The sequence below is a fragment of the Eucyclogobius newberryi genome, unplaced genomic scaffold, assembly GCF_026437365.1.
Source record: "Eucyclogobius newberryi isolate DKJ021-1_F unplaced genomic scaffold, fEucNew1.0.hap1 SCAF_2, whole genome shotgun sequence".
Taxonomy (NCBI): domain Eukaryota; kingdom Metazoa; phylum Chordata; class Actinopteri; order Gobiiformes; family Gobiidae; genus Eucyclogobius; species Eucyclogobius newberryi.
In genome coordinates, this window is record NW_027315834.1 from 625414 (window position 1) to 651708 (window position 26295).

The window sequence follows — 26295 nt, forward strand, 5'->3', positions numbered from 1 at the left end:
GTGTGTACCTGGTGTGTGTAAGTGACCCGTGTGTACCTGGTGTGTGTAAGTGACCCGTGTGTACCTGGTGTGTGTAAGTGACCCGTGTGTACCTGGTGTGTGTAAGTGACCCGTGTGTACCTGGAGTGTGTAAGTGACCAGAGTGTGTAAGTGACCCGTGTGTGTAAGTGACCCGTGTGTACCTGGTGTGTGTAAGTGACCCGTGTGTACCTGGTGTGTGTAAGTGACCCGTGTGTACCTGGTGTGTGTAAGTGACCCGTGTGTACCTGGTGTGTGTAAGTGACCCGTGTGTACCTGGTGTGTGTAAGTGACCCGTGTGTACCTGGTGTGTGTAAGTGACCCGTGTGTACCTGGTGTGTGTAAGTGACCCGTGTGTACCTGGTGTGTGTAAGTGACCCGTGTGTACTTGGTGTGTGTAAGTGACCCGTGTGTACCTGGAGTGTGTAAGCGACCCGTGTGTGTAAGTGACCCGTGTGTACCTGGTGTGTGTAAGCGACCCGTGTGTGTAAGTGACCCGTGTGTACCTGGTGTGTGTAAGTGACCCGTGTGTACCTGGTGTGTGTAAGTGACCCGTGTGTACCTGGTGTGTGTAAGTGACCCGTGTGTACCTGGTGTGTGTAAGTGACCCGTGTGTGTAAGTGACCCGTGTGTACCTGGTGTGTGTAAGTGACCCGTGTGTACTTGGTGTGTGTAAGTGACCCGTGTGTACCTGGTGTGTGTAAGTGACCCGTGTGTACCTGGTGTGTGTAAGTGACCCGTGTGTACCTGGTGTGTGTAAGTGACCCGTGGGTACCTGGAGTGTGTAAGTGACCAGAGTGTGTAAGTGACCCGTGTGTACCTGGTGTGTGTAAGTGACCCGTGTGTAAGTGACCCGTGGGTACCTGGAGTGTGTAAGTGACCAGAGTGTGTAAGTGACCCGTGTGTACCTGGTGTGTGTAAGTGACCCGTGTGTACCTGGTGTGTGTAAGTGACCCGTGTGTACCTGGTGTGTGTAAGTGACCCGTGTGTACCTGGTGTGTGTAAGTGACCCGTGTGTACCTGGTGTGTGTAAGTGACCCGTGTGTACCTGGTGTGTGTAAGTGACCCGTGTGTACCTGGAGTGTGTAAGTGACCCGTGTGTACCTGGTTTGTGTAAGTGACCCGTGTGTACCTGGTGTGTGTAAGTGACCCGTGTGTGTAAGTGACCCGTGTGTACCTGGTGTGTGTAAGTGACCCGTGTGTGTAAGTGACCCGTGTGTACCTGGTGTGTGTAAGTGACCCGTGTGTACTTGGTGTGTGTAAGTGACCCGTGTGTACCTGGTGTGTGTAAGTGACCCGTGTGTACTTGGTGTGTGTAAGTGACCCGTGTGTACCTGGTGTGTGTAAGTGACCCGTGTGTGTAAGTAACCCGTGTGTACCTGGTGTGTGTAAGTGACCCGTGTGTACCTGGTGTGTGTAAGTGACCCGTGTGTACCTGGTGTGTGTAAGTGACCCGTGTGTACCTGGTGTGTGTAAGTGACCCGTGTGTACCTGGTGTGTGTAAGTGACCCGTGTGTACCTGGTGTGTGTAAGTGACCCGTGTGTACCTGGTGTGTGTAAGTGACCCGTGTGTACCTGGTGTGTGTAAGTGACCCGTTTGTACCTGGTGTGTGTAAGTGACCCGTGTGTACCTGGTGTGTGTAAGTGACCCGTGTGTACCTGGAGTGTGTAAGTGACCCGTGTGTACCTGGTTTGTGTAAGTGACCCGTGTGTACCTGGTGTGTGTAAGTGACCCGTGTGTACCTGGTGTGTGTAAGTGACCCGTGTGTACCTGGTGTGTGTAAGTGACCCGTGTGTACTTGGTGTGTGTAAGTGACCCGTGTGTACCTGGTGTGTGTAAGTGACCCGTGTGTACCTGGTGTGTGTAAGTGACCCGTGTGTACCTGGTGTGTGTAAGTGACCCGTGTGTACCTGGTGTGTGTAAGTGACCCGTGTGTACCTGGTGTGTGTAAGTGACCCGTGTGTGTAAGTGACCCGTGTGTGTAAGTGACCCGTGTGTACCTGGTGTGTGTAAGTGACCCGTGTGTACCTGGTGTGTGTAAGTGACCCGTGTGTACCTGGTGTGTGTAAGTGACCCGTGTGTACCTGGTGTGTGTAAGTGACCCGTGTGTACTTGGTGTGTGTAAGTGACCCGTGTGTACTTGGTGTGTGTAAGTGACCCGTGTGTACCTGGTGTGTGTAAGTGACCCGTGTGTACCTGGTGTGTGTAAGTGACCCGTGTGTACCTGGTGTGTGTAAGTGACCCGTGTGTACCTGGTGTGTGTAAGTGACCCGTGTGTGTAAGTGACCCGTGTGTACCTGGTGTGTGTAAGTGACCCGTGTGTACTTGGTGTGTGTAAGTGACCCGTGTGTACCTGGTGTGTGTAAGTGACCCGTGTGTGTAAGTAACCCGTGTGTACCTGGTGTGTGTAAGTGACCCGTGTGTACCTGGTGTGTGTAAGTGACCCGTGTGTACCTGGTGTGTGTAAGTGACCCGTGGGTACCTGGAGTGTGTAAGTGACCAGAGTGTGTAAGTGACCCGTGTGTACCTGGTGTGTGTAAGTGACCCGTGTGTAAGTGACCCGTGGGTACCTGGAGTGTGTAAGTGACCAGAGTGTGTAAGTGACCCGTGTGTACCTGGTGTGTGTAAGTGACCCGTGTGTACCTGGTGTGTGTAAGTGACCCGTGTGTACCTGGTGTGTGTAAGTGACCCGTGTGTACCTGGTGTGTGTAAGTGACCGGTTTGTACCTGGTGTGTGTAAGTGACCCGTGTGTACCTGGTGTGTGTAAGTGACCCGTGTGTACCTGGAGTGTGTAAGTGACCCGTGTGTACCTGGTTTGTGTAAGTGACCCGTGTGTACCTGGTGTGTGTAAGTGACCCGTGTGTGTAAGTGACCCGTGTGTACCTGGTGTGTGTAAGTGACCCGTGTGTGTAAGTGACCCGTGTGTACCTGGTGTGTGTAAGTGACCCGTGTGTACTTGGTGTGTGTAAGTGACCCGTGTGTACCTGGTGTGTGTAAGTGACCCGTGTGTACTTGGTGTGTGTAAGTGACCCGTGTGTGTAAGTAACCCGTGTGTACCTGGTGTGTGTAAGTGACCCGTGTGTACCTGGTGTGTGTAAGTGACCCGTGTGTACCTGGTGTGTGTAAGTGACCCGTGGGTACCTGGAGTGTGTAAGTGACCAGAGTGTGTAAGTGACCCGTGTGTACCTGGTGTGTGTAAGTGACCCGTGTGTACCTGGTGTGTGTAAGTGACCCGTGTGTACCTGGTGTGTGTAAGTGACCCGTGTGTACCTGGTGTGTGTAAGTGACCCGTGTGTACCTGGTGTGTGTAAGTGACCCGTTTGTACCTGGTGTGTGTAAGTGACCCGTGTGTACCTGGTGTGTGTAAGTGACCCGTGTGTACCTGGAGTGTGTAAGTGACCCGTGTGTACCTGGTTTGTGTAAGTGACCCGTGTGTACCTGGTGTGTGTAAGTGACCCGTGTGTACCTGGTGTGTGTAAGTGACCCGTGTGTACCTGGTGTGTGTAAGTGACCCGTGTGTACCTGGTGTGTGTAAGTGACCCGTGTGTACCTGGTGTGTGTAAGTGACCCGTGTGTACCTGGTGTGTGTAAGTGACCCGTGTGTACCTGGTTTGTTGGCCTCAGCCAGAGTGAGGTCCTGCTCCAGGAGCCACTTGAGCAGCAGGTGACCCGCCGGGTGCTCCGCCAGGTGCAGCTGGGCCACACATGACATAAAGAGAGAAGATGGTGAGATCAGGTTCAGAAGGAAATGTTTGGCTCTTTGCTGCAGAGGCTGAAACTATTGATACAAATATCTTTCTTCACTGAACTTAATGAAGTCTAATGTCAAATCAAATGAAATCAAATGATTAGATTCTCAACAACAGATCATGAACCAACTGTTTCCTGCACAAACATCAAACTCATTCTGACTCATGTTGTTAAGGCTTAAAATACAAACACAGCTCCTCCTTTTGTCCTTAAAGAACAGGACCCTCACCTGTCAGTATGCCCTGCCCTCTGCCTCACCTGTCAGTATGCCCTGCCCTCTGCCTCACCTGTCAGTATGCCCTGCCCTCTGCCTCACCTGTCAGTATGCCCTGCCCTCTGCCTCACCTGTCAGTATGCTCTGCCCTCTGCCTCACCTGTCAGTCTGATCTGCCCCCTCCCTCACCTGCCAGTATGCCCTTCTCGGCCTCACTTGTCCGTCTGGTCCGCCCCCTCTCACACCTGTCACTATGCCCTTCTCGGCCTCACCTGTCCATTTGCACCGCCCGGCTGTAGCTCCTCCTTGGCGAGCTGGGCCACGGCGCTCATGGCGGGCCTGAGGTCTCCACATGCTGAGGCCAGGATGTCGCTGACCGTCACACAGCTGGCTTTGTCTGTGGCCATGTCTGGGGCGTGGTCACACAGGTGCTGGAGCAGCGCCGGAGAGACCGCCTCCAGCAACTCCCGCCTCCGCAGACCCGCCTCCTTTTTACTGTAACATGCAACCGGTCAGTACATCCGTCTGTGGTCAAGACAAGCTCGGTCAGTACATCCGTCTGTGGTCAAGACAAGCTCGGTCAGTACATCAGTCTGTGGTCAAGACAAGCTCGGTCAGTACATCCGTCTGTGGTCAAGACAAGCTCGGTCAGTACATCCGTCTGTGGTCAAGACAAGCTTGGTCAGTACATCCGTCTGTGGTCAAGACAAGCTCGGTCAGTACATCAGTCTGTGGTCAAGACAAGCTTGGTCAGTACATCCGTCTGTGGTCAAGACAAGCTCGGTCAGTACATCCGTCTGTGGTCAAGACAAGCTTGGTCAGTACATCAGTCTTTTTTCAGGAATGATATGACTGTATATTTCGGGCAGGAGCACTCCTGAATAAAAGCACCTGTCAATAAGCCGCAGGTGCCCACGTTATAAGGCGAGATATTTACACATAAACTACACGTTAGTGATGCGGCAGTTAAACCGTGGGTGTCATTAGATCAGTGCTTCTCAATTATTTTCAGATAATGTTAATTGTATCTCATGAAACATTAGACACTCAAAACACATTTGAGGAGCAGCAGAAGCAGAAAACTTTTTTTTGGTGACGTCATTTCCGGTGAGTGTGTCGTGTTTTCAGAGCTGTTCGTTCTTAGAGCCTTTTACCGATTAATCCACAAATTATACACACTATTTACGCATCACATACACAAAAGTGAGCGTTTGATTTCCCTGCAAACAATCCGGAGCCTCAAGCCGCTCGCTTTTCAGTATTTCGTGGATTAAAAGCCCTCCTCACTCTCTAGCTCCAGCCTGAACTAGCCTAGCCGCTAGCGTCATGGCTGGATCTACCTTTACCTGTTTGAGCTGTCATATGTCGAGTCAGAACCCTGGCTCCTTCTCTGATGATAGGTGCGTGAAGTGCAGTGTAGTGGTAGCTTTCGAGGCCAGGGTTACGGAGTTAGAAGCGCGGATCCGCTGTTTAGAGGAGCTAAAGTCCAGTTATAGTTCGGTTTTAGCACGAGGGCTACCGGACCGCGCTGCAGGGCGTAGCATTAGCAGTAAGGCCGAGCTCAGCCCCTCAGCGTCTCCCGTGCAGCCGGGACTAGACCAGGAACAGAATAGGGACCAATTTGTGACAGTTCGGAGGGGACAAGGCGCTAAACGCCGAACCTCAGAGCGCCGTGAGCTTCACGTCTATAATAGGTTTTCTCCCCTCAGCGATCACACGCCCGCTGAACACACGAGAGAAACTCTTGTAATCGGGAGTTCTATTGTCAGAGACGTGAAGCTGCCAGCTGCTAGCGTTAGGTGTTACCCGGGGGCCAGAATGGGTGACATCGAAGGAAACCTTAGGATCTTAAAGCAGAGTAGGACCCGTTTCCGGCGAGTCGTGATTCACGCAGGCGGTAACGACGCCCGGCGGAGACAATCAGAGGTGCTCAAAGTTCAAGTAGCCGCGGTGTGTGACCTAGCGAAGTCGATGTCAGACACTGTAATATTTTCTGGTCCCCTGCCCAATCGGATCAATGCTGAATTGTACAGCCGTCTCTCAGCATCAACAGCTGGTTATCCAGATGGTGCCCTCAAAACAACATTGTCTTTATTGATAACTGGAGTGCGTTTTGGGGAAAGCCCGGGCTCATACGCAGGGATGGCCCCTCCCACTTCGGAGGGTACATCCCTATTAGTTCGGAATTTGACCGATAGTCTTAGTCGTGTTAAGTGACCATCTAGGGATGAGCCCCAGGTGCAGAGCAGCAGTTCAAGACGCTCCTCTGTCGCTGAACTCTCGCCCGTTCTGTCACATGTGAAGTGTTCAGATTCAAGACAGATAGAGACTGTGTGTGTCCCTCGTGTCCCTCGTGTCCCTCGTACAAATAATGCCAAAAAGTCACATCTCAGAAAAAATATTTCAGGCGTCAGACCAAATAACTTAAGGAAAATAACAATCACAAATGACACAAATATACAAATGAATAAACACGTAAAATGTGGACGGCTAAACATTAGAGCAATTTCCTTCAAATCGCTCTTAGTGAATGAATTAATTAGTGACTATAACATAGATCTTCTAGCTCTAACTGAAACGTGGCTTCAACAAGACGATTATGTCAGACCCCACACCCACCCATGTTAACCCCTCCCACCCATGTTAACTTTCAGACTGCCAGGAGCACAGGCCGAGGTGGTGGTGTGGCAGTGATCTCACACTCAAGCGACTCATGAGCCCTAAAACTAACAATGCATTTCACTCATTTGAAAGCCTCATGTGTCAATCACATGTCCAAATATGAAAAACCAAAAAAGGAGTTTTGTTCGTAGTTATCTACCGACCTCCTGGTCCCTACTCAGAGTTTTTAACAGAGTTTTCTGACTTTATATCAAACTTAGAGTTAGCCTGGGATAAAATAGTTATAGCTGGAGACTTTAATATCCACGTGAACATGAGTGATGACGCTCTCAGTAATGCCTTCAGCGCCTTGTTAGACAGCACTGGTTTCACTCAGAATGTAAATAAAGGGACTCACAAGAACATTCTGGATCTTGTCCTAACGTATGGAACAGAGATTAGTGACCTCATTGTCTTCACTCAAAACTCTATATTGTCAGATCATTTCCTAATTACCTTTCAGTTTATTCTTAAAGATCATCCAGTCCCACAAAATAAAGTTATAACGAAAAGGACAATATCTGAAAAATCTATCTCAAAATTCAAAGAAATAATAGAGCCAATATTCAGTGACATGTCATGTGATCACGTCATGTGATCACGTCATGTGATCACGTCATGTGATCACGTCATGTGATCATGTCATGTGATCCTGCTGAGAACAGTTTTAGTCCCAGTTTAAGTGATCAATTTGTCGACTTGACCATGCATTGTCTGAAGTCTGCTCTTGACGTTGTCGCGCCGTTAAAACAGAAGGTCATTAGGTCAAAGCGCCTCCTCCTGGTACAACCAAGAACTGCATTCACATAAACAAAGAGTTAGAAAGTTAGAGGGATTATTTCGTCGTTCTCACACAGAAGAATCTCTAAAAGCAGGAAAAGTTGCTCCTGTCCTGTCAGCAGCTCTGTGTGAGGCCCAAACCAGATATTATTCAAATCTAATAGAAGTCAACAAAAGTAACACTAAATTCCTTTTCAGCGCTGTAGCCATGGTAACAAACTGTCACAGCAGTAGAGCCCTCACTCCCAGCTACACTTAGCTCTGATGATTTCCTCCTATTTTTTAACAATAAAATAAAAACAATCAGAGATAAATTAGATGAAATTACCCCCGCTATTAGCCCTGAACTAGCCCAAGCTGTAAATCTAACGTCCCATATAAATCCAGCTGTAAACTTAGAAAGGTTCACAGCTGTTGATCAAGCAGAGATAACTTCAGCCCTTATGTCCTCTAAAAGCTCCACTTGTGTCCTAGACCCCATTCCAAGCTCCTCAAAGACATTCTCCCCCTAATTATAGTCCCTATTCTTAATATAATAAATACTTCAGTAGAAAGTGTTTATGTTCCACGTCCTTCAAACATGACGTCATTAAACCTCTTCTGACAAAAACTCATCTAGATCCCGACCTATTGTTAAACTACAGACCTATTTATAATCTTCACTTTGTCTCGAAAATCCTTGAAAAAGTTGTAGTAAAACAGCTTTGTCGCCCCCTACAGGAGGGTTCAGAGCCCGCCACAGCAGGGTTCAGAGCCCACCACAGCAGGGTTCAGAGCCCACCACAGCAGGGTTCAGAGCCTACCACAGCAGGGTTCAGAGCCCACCACAGCAGGGTTCAGAGCCCACCACAGCAGGGTTCAGAGCCCACCACAGCAGGGTTCAGAGCCCACCACAGCACTGAAACTGCACTAGTTAAAGTCACAAATGATTTGTTATTAGCCGCTGACGATGGACTGGTCTCAATCCTGGTTCTGTTGGACCTCAGCGCAGCGTTTGACCATCGACCGCAACATTCTACTGCAGAGGTTAGAATGTGATGTAGGTGTTGGAGGAACAGCCCTCAGAGGCCCCTCCCTCAGAGGCCCCGCCCTCAGCTGGTTTAAATCCTATTTATCTGATAGGTACCAATTTGTTAATGTGAACCAGAGCTCCTCACCTGCTCTAAAGTAATTTACGGTGTGCCTCAGGGGTCAGTACTCGGTCCAATTCTGTTTACTCTTTATATGCTGCCATTAGGCAAAATTATCAGGTCACATGATCAGGTCACATGGCATTAACTTCCACTGCTCTGCAGACGACACTCAGCTGTATTTATCAATGAACCTTATCAGAGCGATCAAGTACAGACTTAGTGCTTGTGTGAAGGAGATAAAAACCTGGATGACACTTAACTACCTGCTTCTTAACCCTGAAAAAACCGAGGTCATTGTGCTGGAGGTCATTGTGCTGGAGGTCATTGTGCTGGAGGTCATTGTGCTGGAGGTCATTGTGCTTGGCCCTAAGCATCTACGAGACGCTCTATCTGAGCAGATAGTCACACTGGACAATGTCAGTGTAGCCTCCAGTTCTACTGTAAGAAACCTTGGAGTCTTATTTGACCAGGAGCTCTCATTTAAAGCTCATATAAATCAAGCTTGTAAAACAGACGCTTTCCATTTGCGCAACAAGAGCCAAAATCAGAAGAATCCTGCCTAAAAGTGAAGCTGAAAAACTCACAGCAGGTCCTAAAAGCTCCATAAAAAGCTTTAACTGGTTCAAAATGCAGCAGCAAGATTACTAACAGGAACAAAAAGAAGAGAGCACATTACGCCAGTGCTGGAGTCTCTTCACTGGCTCCTGTCCAGTTTAGAATCACATTTAAAATTCTACTCTTGACCTACAAAGCCATAAATGACATGGCCCCATCCTACCTCAAAGATGCTATAGAACCATATCATCCAAACAGAGCTCTTCGCTCTCAGAATGCTGGCCTTCTGGTGGTGCCAAGAGTCTCTAAAAGTACTGTAGGAGGTAGAGCGTTTAGCTACCAAGCTCCTGTGTTATGGAATCAGCTCCGACCCATGTTAAATCTGCTGACACAGTCTCTTCATTTAAGTCCAGGCTTAAAACGTTCCTCTTCGAAATCACTTATGGTCAGACTAGTTAAGAACAGAAACATAAACCCACAGCTTCAGCTACGCTGCCCTAGGAGTAACTGTGCTGGGGGAAGTATGACAGCTTGAGCACTATCCTCTTCTTCTGACTTATTCTATCAAACAATATTTATTTTTTAATTCCACTTGCAAACTGTTCACCGCCTTCTTTTTCTTTCTCTCACTCCTGAGGACCTGTGGACCCAGATGTCCCTCCCCTGGTGAAGTGTCCCTGCCCCGTGTGGACGGTCCCTCATCTGCCTGAAGAGTGGGTCCAGCTCCAGTCTCCCTCGTGTCCGTCTGTGAGTCAGATCCTCCTTCACTGGAACTCCTCCAGGTTTCTACGCTTTTTTCCCAAAGAGGTTTTTTTGTAGTTTTTCCTGCAGAAGGAGAGTCTAAGGACAGAGGACCTGGGACATCGTCCCTCGCCACCACAGACATTGTCTGACTTCATCGCCACCACAGACATTGTTGATTCATTTCTCCCTGTGGCCCTCAGAGGCGACTGTTGTTGTGATTTTGGGCCTTACAAAGATAAATCGATTTGATTTGATTTGAAAACACTTCAGTTCAGTTTGAAATTCTTGAACTTGACACTAAAGACATAACATGAGTGGTGCAAACAAACACTGAACCAGTTCAATACAAATAAATACATAGTGTATATTTGAACTTAAACAATGTTAAAAGCACAAAACTAAAGCTTATTGCCAACTGCATCGAAAAGAACCAGAAAAGTTTGTAGATTCCTAAAACTGGGTGTTTTTTTAACTCCTCTGCACTAAGCCAGTTGCTAAGGCACCAGATTATTCACCTTTTCATCTGATAAAGAGGCGCGCCGGGCCCTTCTCAAGGATCTCCCCAGCTACGGCCCCCAGCGGGACCTGCTCACGCGGGCCCCGGGCGGGCGGGGACCTGCTCACGCGGGCCCCCGGCGGGCGGGGACCTGCTCACGCGGGCCCCCGGCGGGCGGGGACCTGCTCGGGCGGGCGGGGACCTGCTCGGGCGGGCCCCGGTGGGGGGGGGGGACCTGCTCACGCGGGCCCCCGGCGGGCGGGGACCTGCTCACGCGGGTCCACGGCGGGCGGGGACCTGCTCACGTGGGTCCACGGCGGGTTGCCTCGGCTGGCGCCTATAGCAGCTGACTTTGTAAAGTTAATAAACCAAAGCCATGATCCAACATTAAAATCCATTTACACCACGAGAAAAGCAACACAGCACAACTCCTCCACTGAGCATGTGCAGGAGGACTCGACTCCACTGAGCATGTGCAGGACGACTCGACTCCACTGATCATGTGCAGGAGGACTCGACTCCACTGAGCATGTGCAGGACGACTCTCCTCCACTGATCATGTGCAGGAGGACTCGACTCCACTGAGCATGTGCAGGACGACTCTCCTCTACTGAGCATGTGCAGGACGACTCAGACGCACGTCTGCTGCTGAGTGTATTTTACAGACATGAGTCCGGGGTGTCCGGTGCGTTTGTCTTTCTAATGTTCACGTGCTCAAATTCTGCGTCGTCCGCAGCGCTCTGTACGAGGCTTTAGAACTGGACCAGGGGAATCCGACCTGCGTTAAAATAATTGATTGCGTTAAATAAGTGATGAGTTAACGCGATAATAAGGCGTTAACTTGCCCAGCCCTAGTAATAACACAGTTTGGAGGTGCAGTAAACTAGCAGTGAGGGTCTTGAAGCGAGTGGCTTTACTCTGGACAGGAAGAAACACCTCATGCTAGCTTTAGCACCTCGTGCTAGCTTTAGCACCTCGTGCTAGCTTTAGCACCACGTTTGTTTATAGTTATTGACTTAAGTTCGTCACAGCGAGGGAAAACTGTACTTGTAACTTAACATAAATGTGAGGTTGTGGTATTGGCATGTGTGGGTGTGAAGAGCTTTGTAGTTTAGGCTTCAGGTGTAGTTCTGATGCGTCGGATGTAGTTTAGATGCGTCGGGTGTAGTTCTGATACGTCGGGTGTAGTTCTGATGCGTCGGGTGTAGTTCTGGTGCGTCGGGTGTAGTTCTGGTGCGTCGGGTGTAGTTCTGATGCGTCGGGTGTAGTTCTGATGCGTCGGGTGTAGTTCTGATGCGTCGGGTGTAGTTCTGATGTGTCGGGTGTAGTTTAGATGCATTTGGTGTAGTTTAGATGCGTCGGGTGTAGTTCTGATACGTCGGGTGTAGTTCTGATACGTCGGGTGTAGTTCTGATACGTCGGGTGTAGTTCTGATGCGTCAGGTGTAGTTCTGGTGCGGTGGAGCAGGTCTCACCTGTGCTGGTTGCCATCTCCCTTCTGCAGGAGCTGGATGGTCTCTGGCAGTAGGTGGGCCGGATCCCGTGGGTTTAGAAGATAGGCCATAACCTTTTTGCCGTATTTGTTCCCCAGGACCTCGTCGAGTGAGGTCAACAGCTCCTGCAAACAGAAGACGAGTGTCATGACGCTGTGGAGGACGAGTGTCATGGCGCTGTGGAGGACGAGTGTCATGACGTGTGGAGGACGAGTGTCATGACGTGTGGAGGACGAGTGTGATGACGTCTGGAGGACGAGTGTCATGACGTGTGGAGGACGAGTGTCATGACGTGTGGAGGACGAGTGTCATGACGTGTGGAGGACGAGTGTCATGACGTCTGGAGGACGAGTGTCATGACGTGTGGAGGACGAGTGTCATGACGTGTGGAGGACGAGTGTCATGACGTGTGGAGGACGAGAGTCATGACGTGTGGAGGACGAGTGTCATGACGTGTGGAGGACGAGTGTCATGACGTGTGGGGGACGAGTGTCATGACGTGTGGGGGACGAGTGTCATGACGCTGTGGAGGACGAGTGTCATGACGTGTGGGGGACGAGTGTCATGACGCTGTGGAGGACGAGTGTCATGACGCTGTGGAGGACGAGTGTCATGACGCTGTGGAGGACGAGTGTCATGACGCTGTGGAGGACGAGTGTCATGACGCTGTGGAGGACGAGTGTCATGACGCTGTGGAGGACGAGTGTCATGACGCTGTGGAGGACGAGTGTCATGACGCTGTGGGGGACGAGTGTCATGACGCTGTGGGGGACGAGCGTCATGACGTGTGGGGGACGAGCGTCATGACGTGTGGGGGACGAGCGTCATGACGTGTGGGGGACGAGCGTCATGACGTGTGGGGGACGAGCGTCATGACGTGTGGGGGACGAGCGTCATGACGCTGTGGAGGACGAGCGTCATGACGTGTGGAGGACGAGCGTCATGGCGCTGTGGAGGACGAGTGTCATGGCGTGTGGAGGACGAGTGTCATGACGTGTGGAGGACGAGTGTCATGACGTGTGGAGGACGAGTGTCATGACGTGTGGAGGACGAGTGTCATGACGTGTGGAGGACGAGTGTCATGGCGCTGTGGGGGAAGAGTGTCATGACGCTGTGGGGGACGAGTGTCATGACGCTGTGGAGGACGAGTGTCATGACGCTGTGGGGGACGAGTGTCATGACGCTGTGGGGGACGAGCGTCATGACGTGTGGGGGACGAGCGTCATGACGTGTGGGGGACGAGCGTCATGACGTGTGGGGGACGAGTGTCATGACGCTGTGGAGGACGAGTGTCATGACGTGTGGAGGACGAGTGTCATGGCGCTGTGGAGGACGAGTGTCATGGCGCTGTGGAGGACGAGTGTCATGGCGTGTGGAGGACGAGTGTCATGACGTGTGGAGGACGAGTGTCATGACGTGTGGGGGACGAGCGTCATGACGTGTGGAGGACGAGTGTCATGGCGCTGTGGAGGACGAGTGTCATGACGTGTGGAGGACGAGTGTCATGACGTGTGGAGGACGAGTGTCATGGCGTGTGGAGGACGAGTGTCATGACGTGTGGAGGACGAGTGTCATGGCGTGTGGAGGACGAGTGTCATGACGTTGTGGAGGACGAGTGTCATGACGTGTGGAGGACGAGTGTCATGACGCTGTGGAGGACGAGTGTCATGGCGTGTGGAGGACGAGTGTCATGACGTTGTGGAGGACGAGTGTCATGACGTGTGGAGGACGAGTGTCATGACGTGTGGAGGACGAGTGTCATGACGTGTGGAGGACGAGTGTCATGGCGCTGTGGAGGACGAGTGTCATGGCGCTGTGGAGGACGAGTGTCATGACGTGAAAAGTTTAACCCGGATTCTGATTTAAAACATAAAATAAAAGAACAGAGCAGTGGGCGGGGCTAGGGGCCCTCAAATGAAGGACGATACAGAATGACTCAAACATGTAGGATCAATGGAAATACAAGCGACTTATGTGATATTATTCGTTAGTTTCACACCGGTAACCACAAGAGGGCGCTCTAGGCCCTAAGCAGAAGAAGAATCTGCACTTCCTCTTCCTCTGGAGTTTGTGGAGTTTTAGAAGTGACAGAGGAAGAAAAATTCAATGGATTTAATGATTTGGGGTAAAACTGATGCTTTGGTAAACTTGTTAGCATGTTCTTTATGCTATAGTTCTCTGAATAACTGTTAATGTTATGTTAACATACCAGACACTTACCACAGTTCAGTCTGTGCCTCATGTAGCTGAAGGTGTTAGCGTTAGCATACGCACACTGCGTCATGTAGCTGAAGGTGTTGCGTTAGCATACGTACACCGCGTCATGTAGCTGAAGGTGTTGCGTTAGCATACGTACACCACGTCATGTAGCTGAAGGTGTTAGCATACTCACACCGCGTCATGTAGCTGAAGGTGTTGCGTTAGCATACATACACCACGTCATGTAGCTGAAGGTGTTAGCGTTAGCATATGTACACCGCGTCATGTTGCTGAAGGTGTTAGCGTTAGCATACGTACACCGCGTCATGTAGCTGAAGGTGTTAGCGTTAGCATACGTACACCGCGTCATGTGGTTGAAGGTGTTAGCGTTAGCATACGTACACCACGTCATGTAGCTGAAGGTGTTAGCGTTAGCATACTCACACCGCGTGATGTAGCTGAAGGTGTTGCGTTAGCATACGTACACCACGTCATGTAGCTGAAGGTGTTAGCGTTAGCATACGTACACCGCGTCATGTTGCTGAAGGTGTTAGCGTTAGCATACGTACACCGCGTCATGTAGCTGAAGGTGTTAGCGTTAGCATACGTACACCGCGTCATGTGGTTGAAGGTGTTAGCGTTAGCATACGTACACCGCGTCATGTTGCTGAAGGTGTTAGCGTTAGCATACGTACACCGCGTCATGTGTTTGAAGGTGTTAGCGTTAGCATACGTACACCGCGTCATGTGGTTGAAGGTGTTAGCGTTAGCATACGTACACCACGTCATGTAGCTGAAGGTGTTAGCGTTAGCATACTCACACCGCGTGATGTAGCTGAAGGTGTTGCGTTAGCATACGTACACCACGTCATGTAGCTGAAGGTGTTAGCGTTAGCATACGTACACCGCGTCATGTTGCTGAAGGTGTTAGCGTTAGCATACGTACACCGCGTCATGTAGCTGAAGGTGTTAGCGTTAGCATACGTACACCGCGTCATGTGGTTGAAGGTGTTAGCGTTAGCATACGTACACCGCGTCATGTTGCTGAAGGTGTTAGCGTTAGCATACGTACACCGCGTCATGTAGCTGAAGGTGTTAGCGTTAGCATACGTACACCGCGTCATGTGGTTGAAGGTGTTAGCGTTAGCATACGTACACCGCGTCATGTTGCTGAAGGTGTTAGCGTTAGCATACGTACACCGCGTCATGTGTTTGAAGGTGTTAGCGTTAGCATACGTACACCGCGTCATGTGGTTGAAGGTGTTAGCGTTAGCATACGTACACCACGTCATGTAGCTGAAGGTGTTAGCGTTAGCATACTCACACCGCGTGATGTAGCTGAAGGTGTTGCGTTAGCATACGTACACCACGTCATGTAGCTGAAGGTGTTAGCGTTAGCATACGTACACCGCGTCATGTTGCTGAAGGTGTTAGCGTTAGCATACGTACACCGCGTCATGTAGCTGAAGGTGTTAGCGTTAGCATACGTACACCGCGTCATGTGGTTGAAGGTGTTAGCGTTAGCATACGTACACCGCGTCATGTGGTTGAAGGTGTTAGCGTTAGCATACGTACACCGCGTCATGTGGTTGAAGGTGTTAGCGTTAGCATACGTACACCGCGTCATGTGGTTGAAGGTGTTAGCGTTAGCATACGTACACCGCGTCATGTGGTTGAAGGTGTTAGCGTTAGCATACGTACACCGCGTCATGTGGTTGAAGGTGTTAGCGTTAGCATACGTACACCACGTCATGTAGCTGAAGGTGTTAGCGTTAGCATACTCACACCGCGTGATGTAGCTGAAGGTGTTGCGTTAGCATACGTACACCACGTCATGTAGCTGAAGGTGTTAGCGTTAGCATACGTACACCGCGTCATGTTGCTGAAGGTGTTAGCGTTAGCATACGTACACCGCGTCATGTAGCTGAAGGTGTTAGCGTTAGCATACGTACACCGCGTCATGTGGTTGAAGGTGTTAGCGTTAGCATACGTACACCGCGTCATGTGGTTGAAGGTGTTAGCGTTAGCATACGTACACCGCGTCATGTGGTTGAAGGTGTTAGCGTTAGCATACGTACACCACGTCATGTAGCTGAAGGTGTTAGCGTTAGCATACTCACACCGCGTGATGTAGCTGAAGGTGTTGCGTTAGCATACGTACACCACGTCATGTAGCTGAAGGTGTTAGCGTTAGCATACGTACACCGCGTCATGTTGCTGAAGGTGTTAGCGTTAGCATACGTACACCGCGTCATGTAGCTGAAGGTGTTAGCGTTAGCATACGTACACCGCGTCATGTGGTTGAAGGTGTTAGCGTTAGCATACGTACACCGCGTCATGTGGTTGAAGGTGTTAGCGTTAGCATACGTACACCGCGTCATGTGGTTGAAGGTGTTACATTGGCTGGTGAGACTTATAATGTGGAAAATACAGAAACAAATCTATGACTCACCGCCAGCACGGCCTGTTTCACCAGTTTGGTGTCGTCCACACTGTCGAAGATGGACAGAAGGACCAAGTGTGCAAACTCCCCCTGGACAGAGACACACAGAGAGACACACACAGCCTTAGAAGGAGAGGAAGGGCATCTGTGTTTCTCCCTTGTTCAAACTGCTGAGGTGATTGTGGGCGTTGCATGAAGTGAACAGATGTAAACTCACGGTGCAGAACTTCAGGACGTACGTCTTCATGGTTTTGATGATGACCTTTCTGTCCTGGGACACACAGGGAGGGCGGAGCTTACTCTCATGGCTTACATCATGACTGAGGTGTGTGACCCTGTAGGGGGCGTGTGTGAGCCTGTAGGGGGCGTGTGTGAGCCTGTAGGGGGCGTGCGTGAGCCTGTAGGGGGCGTGCGTGAGCCTGTAGGGGGCGTGTGTGAGCCTGTAGGGGGCGTGTGTAGGGGGCGTGTGTGAGCCTGTAGGGGGCGTGTGTGAGCCTGTAGGGGGCGTGTGTGAGGGGCGTGTGTGAGCCTGTAGGGGGCGTGTGTAGGGGGCGTGTGTGAGCCTGTAGGGGGCGTGTGTAGGGGGCGTGTGTGAGCCTGTAGGGGGCGTGTGTGAGGGGCGTGTGTGAGCCTGTAGGGGGCGTGTGTAGGGGGCGTGTGTGAGCCTGTAGGGGGCGTGTGTAGGGGGCGCGTGTGAGCCTGTAGGGGGCGTGTGTAGGGGGCGCGTGTGAGCCTGTAGGGGGCGTGTGTGAGGGGCGTGTGTGAGCCTGTAGGGGGCGTGTGTAGGGGGCGTGTGTGAGCCTGTAGGGGGCGTGTGTGAGGGGCGTGTGTGAGCCTGTAGGGGGCGTGTGTAGGGCGTGTGTGAGCCTGTAGGGGGCGTGTGTAGGGGGCGTGTGTGAGCCTGTAGGGGGCGTGTGTAGGGGGCGTGTGTGAGCCTGTAGGGGGCGTGTGTAGGGCGTGTGTAAGCCTGTAGGGGGCGTGTGTAGGGGGCGTGTGTAGGGGGCGTGTGTGAGCCTGTAGGGGGCGTGTGTAGGGCGTGTGTGAGCCTGTAGGGGGCGTGTGTAGGGGGCGTGTGTAGGGGGCGTGTGTGAGCCTGTAGGGGGCGTGTGTGAGCCTGTAGGGGGCGTGTGTGAGCCTGTAGGGGGCGTGCGTGAGCCTGTAGGGGGCGTGTGTGAGCCTGTAGGGGGCGTGTGTAGGGGGCGTGTGTGAGCCTGTAGGGGGCGTGTGTGAGCCTGTAGGGGGCGTGTGTGAGCCTGTAGGGGGCGTGTGTAGGGGGCGTGTGTGAGCCTGTAGGGGGCGTGTGTAGGGGGCGCGTGTGAGCCTGTAGGGGGCGTGTGTAGGGGGCGCGTGTGAGCCTGTAGGGGGCGTGTGTAGGGGGCGCGTGTGAGCCTGTAGGGGGCGTGTGTAGGGGGCGCGTGTGAGCCTGTAGGGGGCGTGTGTAGGGGGCGTGTGTGAGCCTGTAGGGGGCGTGTGTAGGGGGCGTGTGTGAGCCTGTAGGGGGCGTGTGTAGGGGGCGTGTGTGAGCCTGTAGGGGGCGTGTGTAGGGGGCGCGTGTGAGCCTGTAGGGGGCGTGTGTGAGGGGCGTGTGTGAGCCTGTAGGGGGCGTGTGTGAGCCTGTAGGGGGCGTGTGTAGGGGGCGTGTGTGAGCCTGTAGGGGGCGTGTGTGAGGGGCGTGTGTGAGCCTGTAGGGGGCGTGTGTAGGGCGTGTGTGAGCCTGTAGGGGGCGTGTGTAGGGGGCGTGTGTAGGGGGCGTGTGTGAGCCTGTAGGGGGCGTGTCACCTTTGCCGTGCCGTTCCACACACAGTTCATGGCGACTCGTGCTCCGTCGTGAGTGTGGGCCATGTAGACCACTGCCTCCCGGATCGACTCGATCATCTCCTGCACCACAGCAACTGTTACACCAGGACCTGACACACCCCACGCACACGCACCCCGCGCACCCCGCGCACGCGCACCCCGCGCACGCGCACCCCGCGCACGCGCAGGCAGGACCCGCGCGCGCAGGCAGGACCCGCGCGCGCAGGCAGGACCCGCGCGCGCAGGCAGGACCCGCGCGCGCAGGCAGGACCCGCGCGCGCAGGCAGGACCCGCGCGCGCAGGCAGGACCCGCGCGCGCAGGCAGGACCCGCACGCGCACACACACACAGGACCCGCGCGCACACACACGCGCGCGCACACACACAGGACCCGCGCGCACACGCGCGCGCGCACACACACACACACAGGACCCGTGCGCACACGCGCGCGCACACACACACAGGACCCGCGCGCACACACAGGACCCGCGCGCACACGCGCGCGCACACACACAGGACCCGCGCGCACACGCGTGCGCACACACACACAGGACCCGCGCGCACACACACACGTGTTTGTGTACGCACGCACACGCACGCACGCGCACGCGCGCACACGCGCGCACGCACGCACGCACGCACGCACGCACACACACTCACCGTTCTCTGTTTTTCAGGAGCAAACTGGAAAAAGTCCAGGAAAACCTTGTGGACAAGTGAGTGTTTGATGACCTGCTCCCTGAAAAGACACAAGTCTTTTTAAAAAGCCTAAGAGTCTGTTCTAAATCACCACAAGAAAATGAGAAAAAAAACTCAAATGAAGAATGAATCAAAATAAAACATATGAGTTTCAACCCCGACCACCAGTAACACCCTCACAGCATGACGCTGTCCCCATGTCCTGTCCCTGCAGCTGTAACACCCTCACAGCATGACGCTGTCCCCATGTCCTGTCCCTGCAGCTGTAACACCCTCACAGCATGACGCTGTCCCCATGTCCTGTCCCTGCAGCTGTAACACCCTCACAGCATGACGCTGTCCCCATGTCCTGTCCCTGCAGCTGTAACACCCTCACAGCATGACGCTGTCCCCATGTCCTGTCCCTGCAGCTGTAACACCCTCACAGCATGACGCTGTCCCCATGTCCTGTCCCTGCAGCTGTAACACCCTCACAGCATGACGCTGTCCCCATGTCCTGTCCCTGCAGCTGTAACACCCTCACAGCATGACGCTGTCCCCATGTCCTGTCCCTGCAGCTGTAACACCCTCACAGCATGACGCTGTCCCCATGTCCTGTCCCTGCAGCTGTAACACCCTCACAGCATGACGCTGTCCCCATGTCCTGTCCCTGCAGCTGTAACACCCTCACAGCATGACGCTGTCCCCATGTCCTGTCCCTGCAGCTGTAACACCCTCACAGCATGACGCTGTCCCCATGTCCTGTCCCTGCAGCTGTAACACCCTCACAGCATGACGCTGTCCCCATGTCCTGTCCCTGCAGCTGTAACACCCTCACAGCATGACGCTGTCCCCATGTCCTGTCCCTGCAGCTGTAACACCCTCACAGCATGACGCTGTCCCCATGTCCTGTCCCTGCAGCTGTAACACCCTCACAGCATGACGCTGATCACGAGTCCAAATGGTTGATTTGACTTGAAATAAGTGGGTTTCGCTTTCTTTGTACGTTTAATGCCCAGATCATGTATTCCTTTATGTCCACCATCTGAGGGCCCCAGCGGGCCCTCACCATCAATAGTATTCCTGCTGTGTGTGTGTGTGTGAGTGTGCAGGGACACGTACTTCTGTGCCATGGGCGTCAGGATCTGCTTCATCTCGTCCAGGATGTTGTCGGCTTTGTCCGGATTGGCCTCCAGCACTTTGTCGATGGCGTTGCACACTGAGGACTGAAGAAGAGACGTTTGTGTCATCTCATCACTGAGGACTGAAGAAGAGACGTTTGTGTCATCTCATCACTGAGGACTGAAGAAGAGACGTTTGTGTCATCTCATCACTGAGGACTGAAGAAGAGACGTTTGTGTCATCTCATCACTGAGGACTGAAGAAGAGACGTTTGTGTCATCTCATCACTGAGGACTGAAGAAGAGACGTTTGTGTCATCTCATCACTGAGGATTGAAGAAGAGACGTTTGTGTCATCTCATCACTGAGGACTGAAGAAGAGACGTTTGTGTCATCTCATCACTGAGGACTGAAGAGACGTTTGTGTCATCTCATCACTGAGGACTGAAGAAGAGACGTTTGTGTCATCTCATATCACTGAGGACTGAAGAAGAGACGTTTGTGTCATCTCATCACTGAGGACTGAAGAAGAGACGTTTGTGTCATCTCATCACTGAGGACTGAAGAAGAGACGTTTGTGTCATCTCATCACTGAGGACTGAAGAAGAGACGTTTGTGTCATCTCATCACTGAGGACTGAAGAAGAGACGTTTGTGTCATCTCATCACTGAGGACTGAAGAAGAGACGTTTGTGTCATCTCATCACTGAGGACTGAAGAAGAGACGTTTGTGTCATCTCATCACTGAGGACTGAAGAAGAGACGTTTGTGTCATCTCATCACTGAGGACTGAAGAAGAGACGTTTGTGTCATCTCATCACTGAGGACTGAAGAAGAGACGTTTGTGTCATCTCATCACTGAGGACTGAAGAAGAGACGTTTGTGTCATCTCATCACTGAGGACTGAAGAAGAGACGTTTGTGTCATCTCATCACTGAGGACTGAAGAAGAGACGTTTGTGTCATCTCATCACTGAGGACTGAAGAAGAGACGTTTGTGTCATCTCATCACTGAGGACTGAAGAAGAGACGTTTGTGTCATCTCATCACTGAGGACTGAAGAAGAGACGTTTGTGTCATCTCATCACTGAGGACTGAAGAAGAGACGTTTGTGTCATCTCATCACTGAGGACTGAAGAAGAGACGTTTGTGTCATCTCATCACTGAGGACTGAAGAAGAGACGTTTGTGTCATCTCATCACTGAGGACTGAGAAGAGACGTTTGTGTCATCTCATCACTGAGGACTGAAGAAGAGACGTTTGTGTCATCTCATCACTGAGGACTGAAGAAGAGACGTTTGTGTCATCTCATCACTGAGGACTGAAGAAGAGACGTTTGTGTCATCTCATCACTGAGGACTAGAAGAGACGTTTGTGTCATCTCATCACTGAGGACTGAAGAAGAGACGTTTGTGTCATCTCATCACTGAGGACTGAAGAGACGTTTGTGTCATCTCATCACTGAGGACTGAAGAAGAGACGTTTGTGTCATCTCATCACTGAGGACTGAAGAAGAGACGTTTGTGTCATCTCATCACTGAGGACTGAAGAAGAGACGTTTGTGTCATCTCATCACTGAGGACTGAAGAAGAGACGTTTGTGTCATCTCATCACTGAGGACTGAAGAGACGTTTGTGTCATCTCATCACTGAGGACTGAAGAAGAGACGTTTGTGTCATCTCATCACTGAGGACTGAAGAAACGTTTGTGTCATCTTATCACTGAGGACTGAAGAAGAGACGTTTGTGTCATCTCATCACTGAGGACTGAAGAAGAGACGTTTGTGTCATCTTATCACTGAGGACTGAAGAAGAGACGTTTGTGTCATCTCATCACTGAGGACTGAAGAAGAGACGTTTGTGTCATCTCATCACGGAGGACTGAAGAAGAGACGTTTGTGTCATCTTAGATAGATGTACAACACATAGATGTACAACATATAGATGTACAACATATAGATGTATAACATATAGATGTACAACATATAGATGTACAACATATAGATGTACAACATATAGATGTATAACATATAGATGTATAACATATAGATGTACAACATATAGATGTACAACATATAGATGTATAACATATAGATGTACAACATATAGATGTATAACATATAGATGTACAACATATAGATGTACAACATATAGATGTATAACATATAGATGTACAACATATAGATGTATAACATATAGATGTACAACATATAGATGTACAACATATAGATGTATAACATATAGATGTACAACATATAGATGTATAACATATAGATGTATAACATATAGATGTACAACATATAGATGTATAACATATAGATGTACAACATATAGATGTACAACATATAGATGTATAACATATAGATGTACAACATATAGATGTATAGCATATAGATGTACAACATATAGACAGTATATAGTATATTAGTAAGTATTGATATGGTCCGTAAAGGTCTTAATATCCATTTGCAGCTCCTTCTCCGCTTCCTTCATTATTGATTTCTTTTAGACTGGGCTCGTTCCCCAGAGGGAATAAATGGAGCAGGAAGTGGAGCTCTGCGGTTTTAAAGCAACCGCAACTGGTCAGTCGACTGTGAAAAGCAAAATGTGACAAATGCTTGTAAAGTGATCATGGTGAATAATTACTACGTCAATGAGTTCTGTTCTGGACGTTTGGAAGACATCAGCGAGACCACAGCGATCGTCATGTCTCTGCTGACTTCTGCACTCATGTGGAATGACTCTAGCAATTTAGAACTTGAAGTGAACTGAATATAACTGAGGAAGACTTAACATTTCAGTCCAGGTTACAGGTGCACCTGTCGTTACCCTGTCTTTACCCTATCTTACCCTGCACACGGTGAAGGTGCGGGTGTCTTACCCTGCACACGGTGAAGGTGCGGGTGTCTTACCCTGCACACGGTGAAGGTGCGGGTGTCTTACCCTGCACACGGTGAAGGTGCGGGTGTCTTACCCTGCACACGGTGAAGGTGCGGGTGTCTTACCCTGCACACGGTGAAGGTGCGGGTGTCTTACCCTGCACACGGTGAAGGTGCGGGTGTCTTACCCTGCACACGGTGAAGGTGCGGGTGTCTTACCCTGCACACGGTGAAGGTGCGGGTGTCTTACCCTGCACACGGTGAAGGTGCGGGTGTCTTACCCTGCACACGGTGAAGGTGCGGGTGTCTTACCCTGCACACGGTGAAGGTGCGGGTGTCTTACCCTGCACACGGTGAAGGTGTTCCCGTACAGCTCCTCCGTCAGCATGAGCCTCTGGGACAGCACGGCCTTGTCGTTGTAGGCGAACTCGATGATGGAGGAGGCGGCGGCGTGACGGAGCATCGCCCTCACGTGACCTTTGAACGTCTGCATCACCAACGCCACCACCTCTTTGTTTCTGAAACACAGCACCAAGAGGGGCCGGAGTGAGTGACCACACCCTTGACCACACTAAAAATAAAAATAAAATAAATCTAATTTATACAAATTTGAGCCTCTCAGTAACACACGCCTCCTCTCAGTAACACACACCTCCTCTCAGTAACACACGCCCCCTCCTCTCAGTAACACACGCCTCCTCCTCTCAGTAACACACGCCTCCTCCTCTCAGTAACACACGCCTCCTCTCAGTAACACACACCTCCTCTCAGTAACACACGCCCCCTCCTCTCAGTAACACACGCCCCCTCCTCTCAGTAACACACACCTCCTCTCAGTAACACACGCCTCCTCTCAGTAACACACGCCTCCTCTCAGTAACACACACGCCTCCTCTCAGTAACACACACGCCTCCTCTCAGTAACACACACGCCTCCTCTCAGTAACACACACCTCCTCCTCTCAGTAACACACGCCTCCTCCTCTCAGTAACACACGCCTCCTCTCAGTAACACACACCTCCTCTCAGTAACACACACACCTCCTCTCAGTAACACACACCTCCTCTCAGTAACACACGCCTCCTCTCAGTAACACACACGCCTCCTCTCAGTAACACACACGCCTCCTCTCAGTAACACACACGCCTCCTCTCAGTAACACACGCCTCCTCTCAGTAACACACGCCTCCTCTCAGTAACACACGCCTCCTCTCAGTAACACACGCCTCCTCTCAGTAACACACACTAAATGTACACAGAAGCGCCACACCCAGAATGCAACAGTGCACTGGTCAGGAATTGAACCACAAACTCACCAGAAATAAAAGTCACCACTTGAACATCAGCCACAAAAGGTCAGTTCAATCATGAGAAAATAACTAAATATAAAATTCTCTCCAACGTTGCTCTGAAAAAATTTATCCAAGCCTGAACCAGAATCAAACTAAGATTTACTAACCAGGTCCAAACCAGGGCTACCCCAGACTCAAAATGTCTAAAGCAGAGTTAAACTAGACTAAAAAAAGGCAAAACCAGGTCTAAACTAGTTAATACTAACTAAACTGACCCAAAATTAAAACAGGTGGGTCATGGGCCGGAATAACCCTTTTGAAGGGCTAGATTTGGCCCCTGGGCCTTAAGTTGAATAGCTGTGTTGCTGACCACATTTGAGTTTCCCCCACTTAACCTCAAGACACAAGAGATGAACATAAAGCTACAGGACCTAAAGCATCCACTCTCACAAGCTAACGAGTCCAGCAGAGGGGGGACACCGCCACACGTTTTTTCACGTTTGGTAGTCTATCCTAAGTGTATCATTGATAATAATAAGTGTTGTGCAACACCCTTAACATAATAGTTAAGAAATATCACCCAGACCTTGGACCCCTCACCAACCCGGAAATGCAGACGGCTTGGTTTGATATTCGCCCCCACCCTTGTGAAGAGCAATCTGGCTCCTCCGCCCAACCCGTGACGTAGTCTCAGAGGGGGGTGAGGGGGGATGATGACGCGGTCCTGTGAACACCCCCCGTCAGTTTGGAGATTGGAGGAAAGGAGATAGTCTGTACTATAGCTAAAAACTGCGGGAATCAATCAAAAAAACACTCTGGGTACAAATATGAAGCACAAATAGCAATGTAAGAAGGTTAAAAGCTCTGAAAAGTTGATTTTGCATGTTATGGGACCTTTATTGCTGATATCCACTTTTCTAAAATGTATTCATAAAAATGACCCCGTCCACATGTCAAAATACCCCGTCCAAAATACAGGAAGACGGCCCTCTAGCTAAAAGCCTGACACACTCTCAAGTACACTCTGCAGTACATGTCTGTGTCCAGTGCTGCTGATACTGACCCGTACATGAGCAGCTTCTTGACCACGTGCCGGCCGTACTGGGACTTGCACAGACCCACCATGTCCTCTGTGGACACAAAGGCAGTGACAGACATGCATTTCAATAGTGGGAGGATTTATCATTTTGTCCCTTTTTATTTGACGTAAATTAAGCCAGGAATGACTCAAATATGAAGTCTGAAAAACTTATTGTGACTTTGAACTTTACAAGACATTATCTTCAAAGTTTTCCTTAAACTGGCTGGACATTGATCAAGGCTGAATGCGTGGGGACCATCGCACCCTCGCGCGGGGACCCTCGCGCGGGGACCCTCGCGCGGGGACCCTCGCGCGGGGACCATCGCGCGGGGACCATCGCGCGGGGACCATCGCGCGGGGACCATCGCGCGGGGACCATCGCGCGGGGACCATCGCGCGGGGACCATCGCGCGGGGACCATCGCGCGGGGACCATCGCGCGGGGACCATCGCGCGGGGACCATCGCGTGAGAACCATCGCGTGAGAACCATCGCGCGGGGACCATCATGAAGTGAATACATTACATGAGGTAAAAAGAAAAGGAGGTTCTGACCTTTGAGCTCGTCAAACACTTCCTGTCTCTGGTCATGGCTCCCAAACTGAATGAAGCACTGCAGCACCCGCACCGAGTCATGAGCAAACGCCATCTGCAAAAGACACAAGTCACACCCAGTCCTGTCCTCTCCTGTCCTCTCTGCTGGGTGGACAGAGTATGGGTCAGTCCTGTCCTCTCTGCTGTGTGGACAGAGTGCGGGTCAGTCCTATCCTCTGCTGTGTGGACAGTGTGGGACAGTCCTGTCCTCTGTCCTCTGCTGTGTGGACAGTGTGGGACAGTCCTGTCCTCTGCTGTGTGGACAGTGTGGGACAGTCCTGTCCTCTGCTGTGTGGACAGAGTGCGGGTCAGTCCTGTCCTCTCTGCTGTGTGGACAGAGTGCGGGTCAGTCCTGTCCTCTGCTGTGTGGA

The 26295-nt window shown here is 51.2% G+C and overlaps 1 protein-coding gene across 1 annotated transcript in view; it reads right to left on the reverse strand.

Moving 5' to 3' along the window:
- The window catches only part of pum3 (pumilio RNA-binding family member 3), a 32467-nt gene that overhangs the window by 1770 nt on the left and 4402 nt on the right, over positions 1-26295 (reverse strand). The window contains exons 6-16 of the mRNA XM_072453855.1: positions 25886-25979; positions 25315-25381; positions 23302-23476; positions 20084-20187; positions 18944-19022; positions 18267-18365; positions 16705-16758; positions 16497-16577; positions 11828-11970; positions 4257-4479; positions 3627-3714 (exon numbers count right to left, since the gene is read on the reverse strand). Of these exons, the coding sequence (XP_072309956.1) occupies positions 3627-3714; positions 4257-4479; positions 11828-11970; positions 16497-16577; positions 16705-16758; positions 18267-18365; positions 18944-19022; positions 20084-20187; positions 23302-23476; positions 25315-25381; positions 25886-25979 (1207 nt within the window). The remainder of the gene's footprint in view (positions 1-3626; positions 3715-4256; positions 4480-11827; positions 11971-16496; positions 16578-16704; positions 16759-18266; positions 18366-18943; positions 19023-20083; positions 20188-23301; positions 23477-25314; positions 25382-25885; positions 25980-26295) is intronic.